Below are 19,085 nucleotides of genomic sequence, written 5' to 3' on the forward strand. Positions count from 1 at the left end.
CCTCACTCTCCTCTCCTCCCTCGCAGCTTGGATTGAGCTCATAAGAAGGAAGGGCGTGGTGCTACCATGCGCGAGGAACGGCGCGTGGGGGCAATAGAGGTCCACGGGCGGCGCAGGTTAGTAACCGGTCACCATGTGGTTGGCTTTTTCCTCCAGAGAGATGAGCTCCAGTCGATGGCGTACGTCCGATCTGCCACGTGGCTTCCATCCCTAGAAGTAATTCCTTCAAAGCTAACCATTCTTTTTTCCGTTATAATTTAATTGGGCTCAGATGAGGCGGCCTTCATAAAGCCCAATGGGCCGTCCTTTTATTTGCTTGAAGAATATTATGCATATTTGGCTTTCATTTCTTATTATAATTTAATTTTACTTGGATAGTTGTTCAGGTGGTTTCCATGCCAGTAAACAATCATCAGACGGCTCTCCATTCATCAATCGACGTTGATTCCCTTCTCCTCCCTCCCTAACGACCATCGAATATTCCAGCGCACCCACTTTTGCTCCGGCAATTCCAATACCTTCTCGCCTTAGTTCTATTTATCCTTGACCGCCGGACGTGGCTTACATTGAATGGAGTCAGACCAAAGCTCGTCTGTGCCACGTCATCGTATTATATTGATTTATATCCCACCACGGAGCATCTTTACCGGCAACTAAAAGACTTCCTTCAACTTCTCGCCGACGCCAAACCGGACGGAGCAAGAAGAGTGGCCTCCCCATGCTCCGCCTCCTCCCCCAGCGGCGCCGCCCGCCGTTAAGATTTCCACTGCGGCGCTTCACGTCCCAGCCCACTCTCGAACCGTCGCACCATCAAAGCCTCCCCCTCAAAGACCCCTCGCCCAATCATGCCATCATTCGAAACACCCCCGTCCCTGCTCCTTCCCGTATCCCCTCCTCCCCCCTCCGCTCCCTACCATTTTACGCCATCGCCGGAACCCTCGTCTCCGCTGCAGCACTTGCCGCCTACGTCGCCTCCTCCTTCCTGGACCGCCCTTCGCCAAGATCCGACCGAATATACGCCGATCTTGAAGAAACCCTAGAAAGATCGAAGGTTTCCGTCCTTAGGGTCGTGGACCGGATGAGGCAGACCGGCGCGGCCGCCACCGTTCTCTGGAAGTCGCTGGCCTCCGTGCTGTCGTCCGCCAACCACGAGGTCCGAACGGGGTTCGAGCTCCGGGTGGCAGCGCTGCTTGCTGATATCTCGGCAGCTAATGGGGCTCGTAGGGCGGCCATTGTGGGCGCAGGGGGCGGTGCGGTGGTGGACTGGCTCTTGGAGAGCGTGGCCAGCTCGGGACAAGGCGGGGATCGTAGTGGGACGCAGTCGGAGTCAGCGAGAGCGCTTGCACACCTAATTGCTGATCCAAATGTTTGCCAGGCCGTCTTGGGGCGGCCACATGCGATCCCTAATCTCCTGAGATTTATTTTCTCGTTCCAGCCCAAAAAATCGAAGGTGAGTTAGGTCTCAATGATACGTGTTACTTGATTTATGCTTTCAGGTAATTCTAAGGTTAATGAAAACTGATGGACTATAAACATTTTAGTGGGTTTTTTTTGCTGCTTCTTCAATTCCCTCTTCTTGATGCGGGCCTGCCTTATTTTTGTTGTCTTGGATGCGTATTGAAGTTTATCTAGGATTGGCTCTATATATTTAGATTTATATCATGACTCGTGCCTTATAGATTAACTGATCTATCATCAACTTTATTTGACTTAAATCACGGGTTAAAATGCTTAAGTCAAAGTTAATAGCAGTACACTCATCGTACCCTAATAAGTCAATTTTAATCTTATCTACTTTTGATGGAACTAATCGAGGTATTTTAACTTAACTGTTAAATAACTTTCTCCAAGCAACAATCTATGGTTCACTAATCAAGATAAACCACAAGAAGGATCAGGTTTGACTAGTTAGGTCACTAGAATGTAAGGAAGATGAACTTAGGATATGGAAAATAAATAAATGATCGGACAGACAATTAGAGACAAGAACCACTATCAATGAAATACCATTAGCAAACTACAAAACTTGTATAGACTCACTGGTTTTTAAAGCTTTTGGATCTCCCTGTACTATCATAACCATGCTACAATAGGTCTAACCAGAAATGTTAAGAATTTTGGATCATAAGTTTATAGTTTTGTTAATTGTTTCTTGTATTTCTGCTTTTCTTTGTTGTTTCTTTTTATCTCCTATAGCCTTTTTTTTCCATATGTATACATTATGCCTACAAAATAGTGGATGGTTAGTTTATCTAGCAACTGAAGTTTCACATATCTGCACAGTCAACGTGACATGGGTACTGCTTTTCTCTTCTGTTCTTGAGTTTTTTTCTTTCACTTTGTCACTGCTATTGCTGCTTCTGAGTTGTTTACTTTGAAAGTATGTTAAAATTATCAACGAGAGCTAGCAACTGACTTATCTGATGAGCAGATTTTAAATTTCTGATTAGGCAGGAACCATTAAGGCATTAGAGTTGCATAGAAGCAGATTAAGTTGAAATATATTTGAATGGAATATATATGTTTTCTTTGGGTTTTCATCTGAATTTATTGTATGCATATATTGGAGTTTATACAATGTTTGTGGCACTTCTGTTACTTATTATTTTTCATCAACTCTAGTGCTGTTGGTAATGTGTCTTTCGGCTTTTATATATGTAGCAATTATCAATGGCCTGTTTGGTTCTCAAAAGGCTAAAATGGTCAATATAGAGGTTTTACATTGCATACATGTGTTATTTACTTAGTACTGAAAGTTACCTATTGTATTAATGGTTTTCTGTGGCAGGGCAGTCCTTGAAGCACTCTTCATTGGATGGTCCTTATGGTTGCAAAGGAAGGAGTATGCTTGTTGCTGCCATCATGGATATAATCACTTCAAACTGTGATAGCATCGACCAATCATTTCCACCAATGTTGACAGGAAATGCTGATACCAGAGACATAGCAGCAGCTCTTGAAGTAATTGAGCAAGGTGGTTTGCACCTTGATGGCGTTGATGAGAATGGGCATGATGATGATGATGGTGACAAAGGAATTCAGGGAATTGGAATAAAAGTTCTTGGGGGTACAACTATATTGGGATTTTCAGGAACAGAGAGCCTCTTAGACTTGACCCAGCCTCTTAACTATCAGTTATTTACAGCTGCAGATGCATACAGAAATCTGGAATTACAGGAAAATGGTGGCAGTTCTTCCAAGAAAATGACTTCTTTTCCTGTACCAGGCTTGTGGGATGATTTGCAGAGAGAACATGTTGCTGTACCTTTTGCTGCATGGGCATTAGCAAATTGGGCTTTGGCATCACAACTTAACCGAAGTCATATCCAAGAACTTGATAGAGATGGGCAAGCTATCATGACTGCATTAAAAGCACCAGAGAGATCAGTGAAATGGCATGGCAGTCTGGTTGCTCGAGCTCTTTTAGATGATCAGAATTTGCCATTGACTGTTTCTGTTCCTGATTGGAGCTTTAGCCTTCTTTCTACAGCTTTTCATGCCAGTAACAATGAGGATGTAATGTTGGCTCGAGTAGCATTGTCGGCCTTTCTGGTCTCCATTGAACGTAGTAAAGATGCAAAGGTGATGATAATGGAAAAGGGGCTTCACCTCATAAGAGGAATGGCCAAGCAGTCTGAAAAGCATAGCCATTTGCACGAACCATTAGCTAGGGTCTTGGAATTACTTTACCAAGGGGACATGCACTTATCTCTTGAGGAAAGTCAAAGGTGGTCAGGCATTCTTCTCCGCTGGATTTTTTATCAATCTTCTTCCATATGTACACGCCGTTCTGCTACAAAAATTCTTTCTTTCATCATTGAGGACCATGGGCCACAGTCATTACCAATTTCTCAAGGATGGCTAACTGTATTGCTAAACGAAGTTATTGGAAATGGTAAGGCGTCAAACATTAAAGGAAGCAATCCACCCAAGACAGACAAAGCCAAGGTATTCATTTATTGTTTACTTCAATTTCAGCTGATGATGATTTAGAGCTTATTCAATATCAGGGATTTAACTTCTGTATCTGCTTGCGCATATGTCTTTTTTCTCTCTTGATTTATCATGTCTTTCTGCAATTGCCAGCAATTAATTAATGGAGAAATTGGCTTGACATGTTTAGTAGAGGCTAGAAAATTCAAAATTGAATACTGGTTCTACAATAAAAAGATTTTTAACTAATTGTGAAAATTGCTAGCTTTGAACTATCTTTAGCTATAAAGTTGTTGCTTTATGTCAAATAGCAGAAAGATGGAATGGACACCTATTGTGATTTGAGCTAGTGGCCATTTTAAAGAATGTTTTTTAATATACTCTTTGACTCTTTTTTCTTTGACAATATAAAGTGACTTTCCTTTAACTGGGAAACCAGAGAAAAAAACTGTATGTAACTATGTATGTTGATCAAAATTGATGTCAAAGCTGAATTCTTTCCGTGTGTTGCACTGGACTTATCTAAAAGCATGATGGATCCAGTAATGTTTGAGTGCCACATTTGCCAATTTTTTTCTTTGCTATCCATATTCAAAATTAATTATGAACCACATTCTTGATGCTGTATGCATATCACGTACACTAATTTTTTTTACTTGTGATAACAAAAGGCTAAATTACCTGGATAGCCTTTCAACTTTGGATGACACTTCTTTTTGTCTAGTTGGTTCTTGAACTATTGTTTATGTAGCAATTAAAGTATTCCATCATCTGTCAATAATATCAGTTACATAAAGATGTGTGAGTTTAATTTTTTTCAATTTGACTTTAAAAATCAACGAAACAACACAATGTCTCCATGTGGTAGGGTATTCACTGGTTTTTTATAAGGTTTAAATATCAAAACTCTCACATTGACTTCATTTTTCTTGTTATTGCTGACCGAGATGCTATATGGATGCATTAGCAAAAGGAAAAAAAAAAAGTCCTCTGCAGTAGATGACATAAATATTTGATTCCTAGATAAACAATATTTCAAGGACCAGTTTAGAACTCAAAATTGAACTTCCAGTTAATTTAGTGAAATAAAACTATACCTTATATGTAAGATTGTCTATGGAATTTCTGTTTGCTGTCCTGTGGAACCATTTGCTTTGTCATGGAAAATGTGGCTTAATGTCTTTTCCATATTGATTATTGGTAGTGTTTTCCTTGCAGACTCAGATAGATCAATCTAATGCTCATTCTGCAGCACAAGTTACTAACCAATTGGCGACTGCTGTGGTCAAACTAGCAGGAACTCAGTTGGACACCGAATCTGATTCTTCTGACAAAAATCCATTTGCTGACTTTCTTACACTTGAACCATTTGCAACATTGATAAAGAACTTGAAGAAGAATAATTTGCCTAAGTCTGATGTTGCTGATTCAGCTTTTGCAACATTGAAAGGCATTAAAGCACTGACAGAACTTTGTTCTGAAGATACTATATGCCAAACTAAAATAGCTGATCTTGGAGCCCTTTTCTTGCTACGACGTTACCTTTTGTGTGATGACTATGAACAACTTGCTGCAAATGAAGCATATGCAGCATCAAGAGTTTCAGAGGCTCAGGACAGCAATGTCTCTGTTTCTGGTGATTCATCTGGTATAGATCGTAATGATCCTTCTAGTGTCAGAGTTCCTCCTACAGCACATATCCGCAAGCATGCTGCCCGATTACTTGTAATTCTTTCTCTTCTACCAAATGTTAAAACAGCCATTTCTGCGGATAAAATATGGTGTAAATGGCTTGAAGATTGTGCAAGTGGGAATATTCCTTGTTGTAACGACAAAAAAATCCAGAGTTATGCAAGGGCAACTCTCTTAAATGTACGTTGTTCTGAATCATCAGAGGTTCAGGTGCTAAATCACAGCCGTCCCGATGCAGATGGTAGTAACCAGAAAACAAGGTGCCCACTCTATGAGGACATGATATTCCTGTTAAATCCAGAATTACCACACTGGAAACCCACCAACAAGAATGATGAGGGCAGTTCAGATGATTCAGCTGTTGCAGAAGTTGTTAATTTTGATTCTTCACCTTCTAGTGTTTGTCAGTGTGTTGAAGATGAGACTTGTAACACCTCTAGCTCTATGGGTAACTCGGAGAGATCACCCAAATCTGCATGTCCTTCATTTGATGTTGTCTTTATCCATGGGCTTCGTGGTGGACCTTTCAAATCATGGCGCATAGCAGATAACAAGTCTTCAACTACCAGTAAAGCTGGGCTGGTTGAAAATATTGATCAGGAAGCAGGGAAATTGGGTACATGTTGGCCTAGTGAATGGCTATCGACTGACCTTCCTGATGCTCGCTTGTTTTCTGTTAAATACAAGGTTTGTGTTGTAGCTAACCTCATTTTGCTCTTTAATTTTTCTTAGATGATGCTATTGTACATGTTTAGATACAAGGAAAATGTAATATCCTCAACCATTTTAAGTTTCAGTAGCAGCCCTCGTAGTTTTAATTCTCCTAGGTCCTCTCCAGGTTGGACCCTCTGATGAAACAACTTTCTACTAACTGAAATGATTCATGCAGACAAATCTAACTCAATGGTCTGGAGCTAGCTTGCCGCTTCAGGTTAGTACCTTTTTGGAGGATCTTTTGAAAATTTTGTTGTTTGGAGTTGTGGTCCATGATATTACACTTTCTCCACTCTGTAGGCAAAGGTTCAAAATGATATAATTGCTGTTTTATTTGCTCCATATATTCAAGTCTGCTAATTGTCAAGTTTCCTGTTTTAGTTGCAGATTCTTTAAGTTTCAAGCTTATCTTAAAGAAAAATTTCTGGTTATAAAGGCAAATTAATGCAGCTGCGTGTAAGTGGCCACTAGAAATAACAGAAGAGATTCGAGAGATCAAGCAATTAGGTTATAAAGGAAAGAAGGAATGGCTGTTTAATACAATGTTGTCTTGTGCAATGCAATCACTAATAATCAGTGTGGGTGTGGGAAGGATTTAAACAAATATAATACTTGTAAAATACCTCAGTCAACTTGTATCTAAGAGTAGCCTAGTACCTTAGAGTTAAGTAATGAATTCAACTGATTGACAAGCGAAGAGTATCTTGATGCGATACTCAAGGAAAATTCATTTCCATGCAAGTTTTATCTATTTTTTGCTCATGTTTCTTAAATTTATGAGTTTAAAACTATTATATCTTATAGATTTTTTGATAAATGTGCACTGTTTTTTATTGGTATATTTCTTGTTTATGATATATCACATCTTAGTTGCTTGAAATTCTTAATGTTTTATGCTGATTACCAATGTATTATAAATGTGCACAATTCTTATGCTTGGTAGTGGTGATGTTTCAATTGGTCTTGAACAAAAGATAGAGAATTACCCCTGGCCATAGAGAGAAACTATTGCCATAGCTCGAACCCTGGTCACTGAGGTCTTAAAGGAACAATTTTATTTTCATGCCATGTTTGACTTCAATGTTTCAGTTGATCTTGAACCCTCTAGATTTTGTGATTGATGAAGATATGGCAATTGAAATTCTGATTTTTGGTTTATGTATTAAAATCCATGTAGATCCATGTAGCCAACTCAAACAGTTGGGACATCACAGATGTTGTTGTTGTTCTTTTCTTGTATTAATATAGTCTTTAAGATTTGATAATTGATTGATGAACGTTTGAGAGGTGATATGCCAGAAGGGTATTAACTCAGAGGGTGTACATTTGAGGTCATCTCTTGTCCTCTTTCCAACCATTTTAAGGAATTTATTTGTAAATGTTCAATTGAACCTTCTAGATTTAAACTTTTCTTTTCTCTGGACACCATATATCTGGAAAAAGGATTGAATGATGATTATTATGTATGAGAATCAATCCCATTTCTTGCTATGTTGAAGGATATTAGTTTATTGTGATACCTAAAATGTTGCCTCTAAGACATCCATTTATTTGGAGACAACAATTTTCTTGAAGGTTTACAATTTATAGTTCATCTTCATGTTAATATTTGATAGTTGAATTCTTCTTGTTCTATGCAGGAAGTTAGCTCGATGCTCCTGAGAAAGCTGACCAGAGCAGGCATTGGTGACCGGCCTGTTGTGTTTGTGACACACAGGTATGATATTAGGCTGCAATTATAAATATGGAATTAGTCCCATCTTCTTGTATTATCAAATACATGTCAACTAACAACAAATCACATTATATAGTTGTACCCTATTTAAAATCACAGTATATTGCTTTACCCTATACAAAACTGCATTTTAAAAATCACAGTACTTTTCTCTATGCTATATGAGACCTGGCTTACACTGTATATCTTATGATTGATACTTTGCAAGAAAGAAATACCATATCCAGCCTTTCCTGTGGTCATCTATACTTGATGTCTTGTCTGTTCTGTTCTATGGTTCAATATAAAGTTGTAAACCACTGTTGATCAGATAATAAGATAACTTTATGATAAAGGATCTTGCTTGAACTTCATAAAGAGGTTAGCGCTTTAGAAGTTTCTCTGGTTGCCAATAATCTATGTCCCCACAATGATGTATTTGGATGAAGAATCAGTACCCAACTAGCTGAAATGTTCTTGGTGGATCACATGGAGACTGCTAAATATGTGATATTGTCAGGATGATCTACTCATATATTAACAGATCATTTACTTATTTTTTTGCTTCTTAGAAATAAAAAGTGTTTGTAAATCTATATGTTCCTTTTTCCTTTAGTCTTTTTTTCCCTTGGTTTCTAAAGTATGTATGATCAACACAACCTTGTCAAATGATTAGAGGTGTGCCAGGGACTGTCTAAGGTCATGAGTGTTGCAGGGATTAGTAAACAATTTTGGGTATGGCAAAGACCAATGGAGAGTGTATCCTATCATCTAGAAATTGATAATACTTGGTATTCATTTTTAGGAAAAAAGCAATGGAAATGGACATCAATATTTTCAGAAGAACAGTAATACTTCTATAAAAAAATATTTAGCAAAGAGGTAATCAGATATGTTCTATATGTTGTTTGATTGTTGTTTGTACTACAGAACCAAGGAACAGTAGTAGTTTTCAAATGCCCTTAAGTCTTTTTATTGAAGACAACGAAAGAAATTTAAACTTGTTGAATTGTTACAAACTTTAGCCTGCATGTGCATACGGTCCATCTTCTGCTAGGCTAAGTATGTTTTTCAGAATTATATTTATGTGTCTCGTGTTATGTCATGTACATTTAATTTGACATGAGGTGTTGCATAGAAGAATCATAATTTCTTTTATTGATTAAAGGTGCTATTTAACTCTAAATGTAATTACAGGACCTCTGCCTAATGAATTCGTATATATATAGCTAGTATGTAGAAAGTATTTAGGATACCATGCAGCAACAAGAATGCAGACTTTATTATATGGTACAGTAGGCAATGTTGTGATGGACAACATAAATTTGATCATATGAAGTTATGAAATTGTGAAATTTAGACAAAGTTTGCATTTGAGAACCAGTGGACAATGGTTTATATAACAAATGGAAATCTGTGCTTATGCTGATTGATGAGTAATAAGTAAATGCAATAGTCCATTGCTTTCTTGTAAGCTTTCCAAACTTATAATTCTTGCTATATCTTGTTTTCAGTATGGGAGGGCTTGTTGTCAAGCAGATGCTGTACCAAGCAAAAAATAGTAATCTCACCGAGTTTGTGAAAAATACGATTGGAGTGGTATGTATACCATGTCATGACAAAGATACATGTGTGACATGGACCACTAATAATTTAATTTTAAGTGCAGGTGTTCTATAGCTGTCCACATTTTGGCAGCAAGCTAGCTGACATGCCTTGGCGTATGGGCTTAGTTCTACGCCCAGCCCCTACGGTTTGTAGCTTCAGGACCCACTTAAACTTCTTTTCTATAAAGATGTGACTTATTTAGCTTATGTATGTGCCACTGGTTTAGATAGGAGAATTAAGAAGTGGATCCCCAAGATTGGCAGAATTGAATGACTTTGTTCGTCATCTCAATAAAAAGGGACTTCTTGAGGTTCTCAGTTTCAGTGAGGTAAGACTTTTATTTTTATGACCACATAGTATTTTCAACTTGTTTAGACTAACAGGCATCATTACAGACACAGGTTACTCCGATCGTTGAAGGTTATGGTGGTTGGGCCTTTCGAATGGAGATTGTACCAATTGAATCCGCATACCCTGGCTTTGGTGAACTTGTTGTAAGTAAAATTGCATTGTGGATTCCAGAATCCAAATAATGTTAGGGTCACATGTACTGCGTTTTATATATTTGAGTGTGATTATATTAACATTTGTCTATTTGAACTGTGATGTTATTTGCAATCATGGTCATTTAATTAAAATGAAGATAGAGGGATATTATTTTATGATTATTTTTGTTTATTGGTCACAATCCTAACATTGATGCATGATTCTAGGTATCTTTCTCACTAGTATTATGTGCCAATTAAGATAATTGTATTTTCATTGCATAAATATGAAACTTAAAAATTCAGGCCACCTGAGCTAGGTATTGTAAAATGATCCAACATGTCAGCTCTGTTTCTCCTAGGAAGTATGCACTCTTACTTATCAGAGGGAAAGGGAGAAATACGAAGACTTTCCTAGAAATTATAAATAATAATTAATTCCTTTTAATTTAACTAACTAATATATTGCTTTGTACAATGCTCATAGCAATTAAAGAAAAAATCATGTAGTCAACCTCAAATGGTTAGGACATCACGGCTTCTTGTAGTTATTGTTATAGAAAATATAACTTTTTCTGATTATTCTTTGATGTGATTTTGAAGGGCTATGACCATCCATCCTTGCTTATATTGTTCTCCATGATTGCTTTAAATGATCTTGACTAGTTATCTATACTCTTTTGCATTTATTTGGCACTTTTTTATGTTGGGCTCACACTTTGGTTAGACATTTGGGTTTACGGAGATGCAGCTGAATGTGGTCTGTGCCTGGGCCTTCAGAGAAATACACTAGGCCCTTTGGTGAGCTTATAATAATTTGAAAGAAACATGAAAGTTAAGACCTGTTTTTCAATTGATCCTTACCAGCTGGCTCATCTCTGGAGATCAAAGTTTAAAATATGAGTTGAGCCGGTATGTACGGACCAGCATTTACAAGTCTGACCAAGTATTTGTATTGAAATATATACCTCGATCTCAGTACACCTGTAGTTTATTCTGATATTTGCTGTCTTATTCAATTATATTGGAAACTTACAGAACGAGTTAATCTTGTAACTTAAGGAACCAGTAAATGGTTTTAGTGGATGCTTTTGATAGAAGATGCTTTTAGTTTGTTCAGCTGACTGTCAATTGTATATGTACTTGCTGTATTAGTTACATGAAGCTCTTGATTTTTTTTAAATTTTAAATTTGATCATGATCTAATAAATATTTTATCCACTGGTTTGTTGGCGCAGGTATTGGATGCCACCGATCACGTAAATTCATGCAAGCCAGTTAACCAAACAGATCCATCTTATGCAAAGACATTGGAGTTCTTGAAGAGATTGAAATCACGTCTTTCATCTGAAGAATCAGAATAGATTTTTAGATGAAAAATCTGGATGGTGTGATGGAATTCTAGATGAGTCTCATAAACTCGTTTAAATTTGTTTTATGAGTCATTTATTATTATTTTTTTCCTCCTTTCACAGAATAATTATGATGAAAGATCAAAATTGGTCATCCTTATTTTGAAGGCAGCGTCGGCAAAGATGTGCTTCGAGAACAATTTAAAATACAGGGAAAATAATTTGTAAAGGTTCATCTGTAGATAAATGGGTCCTTTTGGTAGAGATTATCATCTTAAAGAGACAAGAAATATTTTTATACGAAATATTTTTTTTCAGTCACATCATCTTTTTGCACTTTGTATTGCGAAAATGATATTTGTTTGGCAGTATGTGTCACATCCAGTCATGTTTTCTCTATGGATGCCAATTTAAATGTCAAAACATTAAAAAGGATAATATCAAGTGTCCTTTGCAAAAATAAAACATTGGCTTAAAGCCAACAAAGGAGTTTGTATTAGTTTGAACTAATAACAGAGTTTGATTAGGAGGTACTAAGCATAAAAGTCTTGCTTGTTTGTGACAGAAGATTTAACATTGTCATTTGATATGTTTAATTAAGTTAAAGGTTTAAATTCTTATATTCAATATAATTTAATATAAAATATTAGAATGATCATGATAATAATACTAGATTTATTTGTCAAAAGTATTCAAAATTTTATTGAACATATTTTTTAATTAAAATATTAATATAATCAAAATACGAACTATTTTGAACATTATGTGAGATTCCCTAAACAAAAGTATTCAAAACTTTATTAAACATATTTTTTATATCAAAATGTTTTTGATATAATTTTCCCAGAAAGATAGGAATAATTTTGATGGTCGTGAGATTTCAGATGCTAAACAAAAAGTGTTTTTAGCATAATACTATATTAATGCATCACTCTTCCTAGAAAAAGGTAGGAATAAATTTCTAATGCCAACTATTTTGATGATTCTAATCTGAGTATTTATTTCTAAGTTGGTTTAAGATTTTTCTAAACAAAGTGTTCAAAATTTTATCTAACATATTTTGATATCAGAATATTAATATGGATGACAATGTATCATTGCTTCTCGGAATAATTTTCAAATACGAACTATTTGGATGATTGTAATCTGATTGATGAGGTTCCCTATTAACATATTTTTTTTTATATTAAAGATATTAATATATGATAGATAATGTATCAGAAGGGTAGAAATATAACTTCAAATGGTGGTTGTAGTTTGATTGAGGAATCCTTATTATAATCGATTGAAGAAGAGTCCTTTATCTCAATCTACGGCTTCTATGATACCGTATAAAGAATCCTTTTGTCGGACATATTTATCCTGTGCGAATAATACAAACCAAATGTCACGTGCGTCCGCCAACCGTTCCCATGACCAAGCAAACACAACGCTTTCCATCCGTCTCTCTCTCTCTCTATATATATATATATATGTGTGGACATGGCGTGTAGGCCTCACCTGAATACCGTTCTCTGCAAGGAGAGACGACTCTCCATGGGGGACGGCTTCTGCCCCGACTGCAAGCGGTCGACGGAGGAGGTGTTCGACCACTCGTCGGGGGACACGGTGTGCTCCGAGTGCGGGCTGGTGCTGGAGGCGCACTCCATCGACGAGACCTCCGAGTGGCGCACCTTCGCCAACGAGTCCGGAGACAACGACCCCGTCCGCGTCGGCGGCCCCGCCAACCCCTTCCTATCCGACGGCGGCCTCTCCACCGTCATCTCCACACCTAAAGGTGCCCAGGGCGATTTCCTCTCCTCCTCCCTCGGCCGCTGGCAAAACCGCGCCTCTAATTCCGACCGGTCCCTCATCCTCGCCTTCAAGGCCATCGCCACCATGGCCGATAGGTTCTTCCTATGCCTCTTATTTTCTTCCCTTGCTTAGGTTGTAGAAACAACCCTTTCGTACGATTTCGGCTCAGAGACAGACGCGCCTTTGGTATGGGCTTCTGACCCTCGAATCGATTCGCTTTTTGGGGTTTCCTCGGACGGCGATGTTAACGTGTTCTTTGGATGACCAAACATCTTATATTCCTAAAATCATTAGGGTTGGCTGATGTATAACTTTTCGTAGGTCCGGGCACAAATTCTTGGATGATGAAAGATCGAACCATTAGAATTGACAGTTGCCTAAACTAGATGGCGTGGATACAAATTATTAGGTGAAGAAAGATGTTTGGTTTCTAGAATCATTGGATTTTGGGTACCAAAAAAAACACGACTGGGGAGCCCTCAATACCTTTCAATCTCTGTATCCTGTGAATTCAATGCAATAGAGGAAATTTTGGGACGAACTGTTTAGGTCATTTGATTCTTCTCTCTAATCTGATAAATAGGACGAAACATAGTTTTGTGGAATGAATAGTTACATGATCGTGCTTTTCCAGAGAGCAATTTTGGTATTAGTAGGAATTGGTAACTAATTTAGATGATGAATGAGTATTTGCAAAGGCATGGCTTTTATGAGAGGCAAAAAAATGGCATCTGCGTAATGGTGTGATGCTCAAAAGGGGCATTATTACTTCTCCCTAAGGTTATCGATTTGCAATTACTTCTATGAAGGAGAAAGAGAGGCTGAAGAAAAAGCAGGGTTGGTTAACTGTAGCGGCACAAGTCTTCAGGATTGTGAAGTTCATAACCTGGGATGTAGGCGGTTCTTCAACAACCACAGCATTACTATTTTCAGAAGCGATCTATCGATGCACATTTTACGTTTGAATTTATTCATGTAACACTGGAAACATTTACTTTTCCCTCTCTTTCATCTGCTTTCTTCTGTTTCTTGGTTTAGAATATTCAAGGGTAAATGATGATGCTAAAAACTATTACTGGATGGTTTGGCAAGAAATTGAACCAACAATGTTATCGATTTGCTAGTCATATATAATTGCAAGTTCTGATCTGGTGGCTTTTGTTTTTCAGGTTAGGTCTTGTTGCCACTATCAAGGTACGACATTTCTCTTGCATCATTCTGAAGTTTCCTTTTCGTCGTAATCCTTTTCTTAGAAGTAGACAATGAAATATATTGTGTCTCACTGGCTAAGCACATGGCTCATGAGAAAATATCATTCTATTGAAAGTTTTAGGTGCCCCAATCTTCTTCACTGATCATTTCCTTCAGTGCTATTTGCATCACATCTTCTCTGTTTTGAAACATAAGTCACCGTTAGCCTCTTAGACTCGTATGCTAGACGTTGAAAATGAAAGGCACGATGTGTTATGCCGATGATAGTTTTGGCATTCTTCAGTCCAAAAAATTTAATTCCCTAATAATCATTTTATTCGACCTTTCCTAGAAGGTGTTTCTGAATACGGTCTGTCGATAGAGTAATGACATCAACGTTGAATATTTGTCGACGTTAATACCTGAATTAGATGGACATGAACACTCAAGATCTTCATAAACAAAAACTTATTCTCTTTTTTAAGGATCGAGCCAATGAGATATATAAGAAAGTCGAAGATCTGAAGTCTGTTAGAGGACGAAATCAAGAGGCAATTTTAGCTGCTTGTCTATACATTTCTTGTCGACAGGAGGACAAGCCTCGTACCGTAAAAGGTTGATTATGTCGAACTTTCTTCTGCATTCTGACTTTCGTCTTTAATAGATATCGCTAATATATTTTTTTCATTCAAGTAGAGATTTGTTCTGTTGCCAATGGAGCTACAAAGAAGGACATCGGTCGGGCTAAAGAATTTATCGTCAAACAGCTGGAAGTTGAGATGGGAAAATCCATGGAGATGGGCACAATAAACGCAGGAGATTTCTTGGTTAGTTTGAGGACCTAATTCTGCTATTGTTTCTGTTGTGGCCATGTCTAACCGATGTTAATCTCATGCTATTGACGTCGATCTAGATGTGCATTTTTAGTTTCTTACGTCTTCAGTCGTTTAACAATCACTTGTCACGGCTCTCTGCTGTGTTTTGCAGAGACGTTTCTGTTCGCATCTTGGGATGACAAACCAAGAAGTTAAAGCGGCTCAAGAAGCAGTTCAAAAGTCAGACGAACTCGACATACGGTACTACATTTTCGAATGGCTTGATAGAGCTGACAGGCCATTGCAATTTAGCATTTTTGATCTCCTCGTTTGAAATGTAGATACAGCCTCAATACTGTCTTGGCACAAAAAAGAAAACCGCCTTTTGTATTGTGATTTTTTCATTTGAGGTTGTAGTTTTCGGCTTTTTAGCCTTGAGAACTAACGTATAGTAGCAGCATATCGTCTCATTTTTACACCTAAATATCCATCCAATTGGATAGTATGTCTGTTGCTGCCAACCATTACCTCCGGAAACTGTATCTTTTTTGCATTGACCAGTGAAATGTGCAGGAGGAGCCCCATATCAATTGCAGCAGCTGTTATCTACATGATAACTCAGCTATCTGATGACAAGAAACAAATCAAAGGTTTCACAGTTTCATTCTCATTTTTGACGCCAATCCTTTTATTTCTTGTCTTCTTAACACAGATATTTTTTCTTCTTTTATTTTCTATTTTTTGCAGACATATCCCTCGCAACCGGTGTGGCAGAAGGCACCATAAGAAACGCCTACAAAGATCTTCATCCTTATGCTTCGAGGATCATTCCCACCTCCTTCTCCAAGGAGGAAGACCTAAAGAAACTTTGCTGCCCGTGACAGAACCCGCCATCTCTACCTTCTTCCTCCGGATGATCTAAAGAACCTTTTGCAGCCACAAACTGCGAGCCTGAAATTTTTGGACCGCCTGCCGACTAGGATAAATATTTCTTTCCTGATTGCTCTTATATAGCAATTTTTCTCGTGTAAGCTCCAATGAAATGGAGATAATTTAGTTAGTGAACGGATGCTTCATGTATTATAATTTATTTACGCTCCCCATTTCTTCAATGCTTTTTGGGATCATTTCATCGAGCACTATACGTACGCGCAATCAGCGTGCATGCGTGCAACGTTCGTCTGCATGAAAGGTATAATCTATGGCTGCATGCATGCAAGCATGCCAAAGAAATCCACACTTCTTCAACGCACCGATCGCTAACACTGAGCGGACGCAGTAAGATCAGAGCAGTAACTTCGAATTCCTCAGCTTTCGTTCGCTGGAAAGCCGGCGAGCGAATCGAGTCAGGGCTTCTTCGTTTGTCCCCTCTCCGTCGCATGGCTCGAAGGTCCCGTTCTCCAGGTTCACCCTCGACACCGGCTTCTTGAGGAGGTTGCCGCCGACTTCCATCAGCTTCTCCAAGTTCTCCCTCGTCGATACGTCCACCGACGCCGTGTCTCCGACCAGAGCGTCCTCCTGCTCGAACCCAGACGTGCGAGGTTGAACCAATCGATGCATCCATCTCTCAAAAGTGCGAAGACACGTCGTACCTGAATCCGCAAGTAATGCTGCTCGGAATGGAGCGCTTGGAAGAGAACGGAGGCATGGATGTCCACCATGTCTGCGCTCGCCTGAGAGAAGATGTCGATGATGGGAGTCGTGCCCTTGTTGTAGAGCCACCCGAGCAACCCCCACTTCCCACTCTCTTCTGCGCTAAACCTTTCCTCCCGCTTGTTCGACCCGGTGCCGAGGGAGATGACGAGGAACCTGCCGTAGTCCACTGGCTTGATCGGAAAGAAATCAGCATTCTCCATGAAGATCTCCTTCGTCACTTGGTTCATCGCAGTTAGAGTCTGTCATCCATAGTTTCACACGCCTTAGATAGTGCATCTCTTACAGTCAGATCGAGAGAGCCAAAACGATGATCCGAAGAGCATTATTCGTTGAGGGATTGAAATCAGGTTTATTTACTGAAGGGTTTTATGTTCTGAGTTATTATGATTCTTTCATTAGCGTTTGGCTTCATATCTCTTTCTTTTTCGTTCATCATCCTCAACACCATGTCGTCGGAAGTTGTAGCACGTACAGGATTGTTTGCTGCCACACCACCATCGATAAGGTTGAACTCCCGAGTGCTCCCTTCATCGTCTTTGGTCTCGAAGCAATGGCCGGGGAGGTACGTCGGAGCTGCAGATGTGCTAACGCAAACATCCGACAGAAGAGCATCCTTTAATGGCGTGGACTTCGTCTACAGTCAACGAGGCATTCACTATATAGAGATCTACTTGAACGGAGAGGTAAGCGAGGGGACAAATATATACACATACCTCAAAGGTTGAGAAGATGATGGGTTGAAGAAACTTGATGTCGAAGGTAGGGATGACTACGTTGGTTAGGGTTTGACTCAGCTTCGTATCACCCAGCAGTTGCTGTACTTTGGAGTGCAGATACTTGCCATCGTACTTAGGTCCGGTGACTGCTCCAAACAGATTCAGCAGTGGATTGAGAAGACCAGCTCTGCAACAAGCGAATCGTATATAGGCGTCTTCTTGCTATGAAGAATCAACAGAATGAATGATCCCACTGACTTCTTCCGTGGGAAGATCTTTGGGCAATTATCAAGATAGAACTGAATGATTTGCTTTGCAGTAAAAAGTGGTCTTTTATCCTTATCAGGTGCCGTGAGCATGGCGGTGACGAGTCCTCCGGTGCTCGTTCCAGCAATCACGTCGAAGTAGTCTGCTATTCTCGCGTCTGCTCCATCGAGTTCCTGTTGCCAATCACATTACCATGAGTGAGCGAGCCAAGAAATGCAAGTGCTGCAGAAGACAGCACCACCAGATTGATATATATACTTGGAGCTTGGATTCCAGGAAGGCAAGCAGGGTTGCTGGGATCAGCCCACGCACGCCGCCTCCATCTATGCTCAGAACCGTGACCAGCTTTCCCAGAGCAGGTGGAGGGTTTGCACTGAGGTCACCGGTGGTAGCCATCGTAGGCGATGAGAGTCTTGTGGCGAAGAGCTATATGATTGGCATATATAGGCAAGCCAAGTTAGAACATAAACACAAAGATAAGCATCATTAATGATTTAGTCGAAACAAAATTATATAATTAATTATCTTTAGCATTTCGATCTTTATATTTTTTAAATTTAATTTCATTTCTCTTAATATCATCGACTTTACTCACAAAAATACCGTAAGATCTATCATTAAATATGTGCTAACTCTGTCCAACTTCAGTTTATTACTGAGCATATGCAGTATTTTCGTAGACAAACGATATCGAATGTTTCGCTTTAATAAATATAAAAAATTTAATATAATTTTTTTAAAAATATAAATATTTAATTATATGAGATATCATTTTATTAGTTTTGAGTAATGATGAAGGATTTCTTATTATAATCTCTTCGTTCGAGGAAAAGTTTGTAGTTTGACTTGATCTAATGGATTTTTGCTGTGGAATGCATCTTCTAGAAATTGCAGTTGAATGGAAAAAAGAATCATAAAATCTAAGCAAGCTTCCATTGTTGATGGATCAATCAGATGTGAGGTGATTGACACACTAAATGAAGTTAATTTGTTGCAGGAATCCTGCAACCACAAGCAAACAGCCTCTGTACTCATCCCTTGGAAAAGTATGTTCTAACTCACTGCAATATTACAAGCAAATGCGATACGATTAAGATGCTTGTCTACCACAACCAACCAACCAATGGAGAGCCATGAATCTTTTGCTT

At 38.7% G+C, this 19,085-nt stretch overlaps 3 protein-coding genes across 7 annotated transcripts; 2 read left to right on the plus strand and 1 right to left on the minus strand.

Annotated features, from left to right (window-relative positions):
• The first annotated feature begins 78 nt into the window (after positions 1-78).
• LOC103969220 (uncharacterized) lies at positions 79-11,819 on the plus strand. Of its 3 annotated transcripts, XM_009382694.3 has the most exons (12): positions 79-216; positions 379-1,450; positions 2,794-3,948; positions 5,152-6,312; positions 6,515-6,556; positions 7,980-8,056; positions 9,568-9,652; positions 9,723-9,806; positions 9,888-9,989; positions 10,057-10,155; positions 11,385-11,534; positions 11,622-11,819. In XM_009382694.3, exons 2-11 carry the CDS (start codon positions 719-721, stop codon positions 11,508-11,510), a joined length of 3,663 nt encoding a protein of 1,220 aa, XP_009380969.2. In that variant the 5' UTR covers positions 79-216; positions 379-718; the 3' UTR covers positions 11,511-11,534; positions 11,622-11,819. The 3 variants fall into 3 exon arrangements, 2 of the variants coding, with proteins under 2 accessions (XP_009380969.2, XP_064944242.1); XM_065088170.1 differs by lacking the exon at positions 79-216 and having other exon boundaries at positions 1,311-1,450; positions 2,789-3,948; positions 11,385-11,819; XR_001976004.2 differs by lacking the exons at positions 9,568-9,652; positions 9,723-9,806; positions 9,888-9,989; ... (1 more) ...; positions 11,385-11,534; positions 11,622-11,819 and having other exon boundaries at positions 6,464-6,556.
• A 1,150-nt stretch (positions 11,820-12,969) lies between these two features.
• Positions 12,970-16,410, plus strand: LOC103969221 (transcription initiation factor IIB). 2 transcript variants are annotated; one of them, XM_018819604.2, is made up of 7 exons: positions 12,970-13,387; positions 14,462-14,486; positions 14,969-15,098; positions 15,180-15,310; positions 15,471-15,559; positions 15,860-15,948; positions 16,046-16,410. In XM_018819604.2, the coding sequence occupies exons 1-7, from the start codon at positions 12,981-12,983 to the stop codon at positions 16,177-16,179; spliced, it is 1,005 nt and encodes a 334-aa protein (XP_018675149.2). In that variant the 5' UTR covers positions 12,970-12,980; the 3' UTR covers positions 16,180-16,410. The 2 variants fall into 2 exon arrangements, with proteins under 2 accessions (XP_018675149.2, XP_009380970.2); XM_009382695.3 differs by having other exon boundaries at positions 15,872-15,948.
• Positions 16,377-18,355, minus strand: LOC103969222 (patatin-like protein 2). 2 transcript variants are annotated; one of them, XM_009382697.3, is made up of 6 exons: positions 18,196-18,355; positions 17,929-18,110; positions 17,668-17,857; positions 17,427-17,588; positions 16,891-17,193; positions 16,377-16,816 (listed from the first exon to the last, which is right to left on the minus strand). In XM_009382697.3, exons 1-6 carry the CDS (start codon positions 18,331-18,333, stop codon positions 16,583-16,585), a joined length of 1,209 nt encoding a protein of 402 aa, XP_009380972.2. In that variant the 5' UTR covers positions 18,334-18,355; the 3' UTR covers positions 16,377-16,582. The 2 variants fall into 2 exon arrangements, with proteins under 2 accessions (XP_009380972.2, XP_018675147.2); XM_018819602.2 differs by lacking the exon at positions 17,427-17,588.
• Positions 18,356-19,085: the final 730 nt, after the last annotated feature.

Source organism: Musa acuminata, chromosome BXJ1-10 (assembly GCF_036884655.1).
Source record: "Musa acuminata AAA Group cultivar baxijiao chromosome BXJ1-10, Cavendish_Baxijiao_AAA, whole genome shotgun sequence".
Lineage (NCBI taxonomy): Eukaryota > Viridiplantae > Streptophyta > Magnoliopsida > Zingiberales > Musaceae > Musa > Musa acuminata.

What these genes read in the sequence shown, in the direction of transcription:
- LOC103969220 (XM_009382694.3), top strand. Translation starts at nt 719, where the DNA reads ATGCTCCGCCTCCTCCCCCAGCGGCGCCGCCCGCCGTTAAGATTTCCA. An exon ending in TGAAAAATACGATTGGAGTG is followed by an intron (nt 9,653 to 9,722) that starts GTATGTATACCA and finishes TTTTAAGTGCAG; the next exon opens with GTGTTCTATAGCTGTCCACA. An exon ending in CTGGCTTTGGTGAACTTGTT is followed by an intron (nt 10,156 to 11,384) that starts GTAAGTAAAATT and finishes TTGTTGGCGCAG; the next exon opens with GTATTGGATGCCACCGATCA.
- LOC103969222 (XM_009382697.3), bottom strand. Translation starts at nt 18,333, where the DNA reads ATGGCTACCACCGGTGACCTCAGTGCAAACCCTCCACCTGCTCTGGGA. An exon ending in AAGATCTTCCCACGGAAGAA is followed by an intron (nt 17,858 to 17,928) that starts GTCAGTGGGATC and finishes CGCTTGTTGCAG; the next exon opens with AGCTGGTCTTCTCAATCCAC. An exon ending in GTGTGGCAGCAAACAATCCT is followed by an intron (nt 17,194 to 17,426) that starts GTACGTGCTACA and finishes TATGGATGACAG; the next exon opens with ACTCTAACTGCGATGAACCA.
- LOC103969221 (XM_018819604.2), top strand. Translation starts at nt 12,981, where the DNA reads ATGGCGTGTAGGCCTCACCTGAATACCGTTCTCTGCAAGGAGAGACGA. An exon ending in GTCTTGTTGCCACTATCAAG is followed by an intron (nt 14,487 to 14,968) that starts GTACGACATTTC and finishes CTCTTTTTTAAG; the next exon opens with GATCGAGCCAATGAGATATA. An exon ending in TGACAAGAAACAAATCAAAG is followed by an intron (nt 15,949 to 16,045) that starts GTTTCACAGTTT and finishes TATTTTTTGCAG; the next exon opens with ACATATCCCTCGCAACCGGT.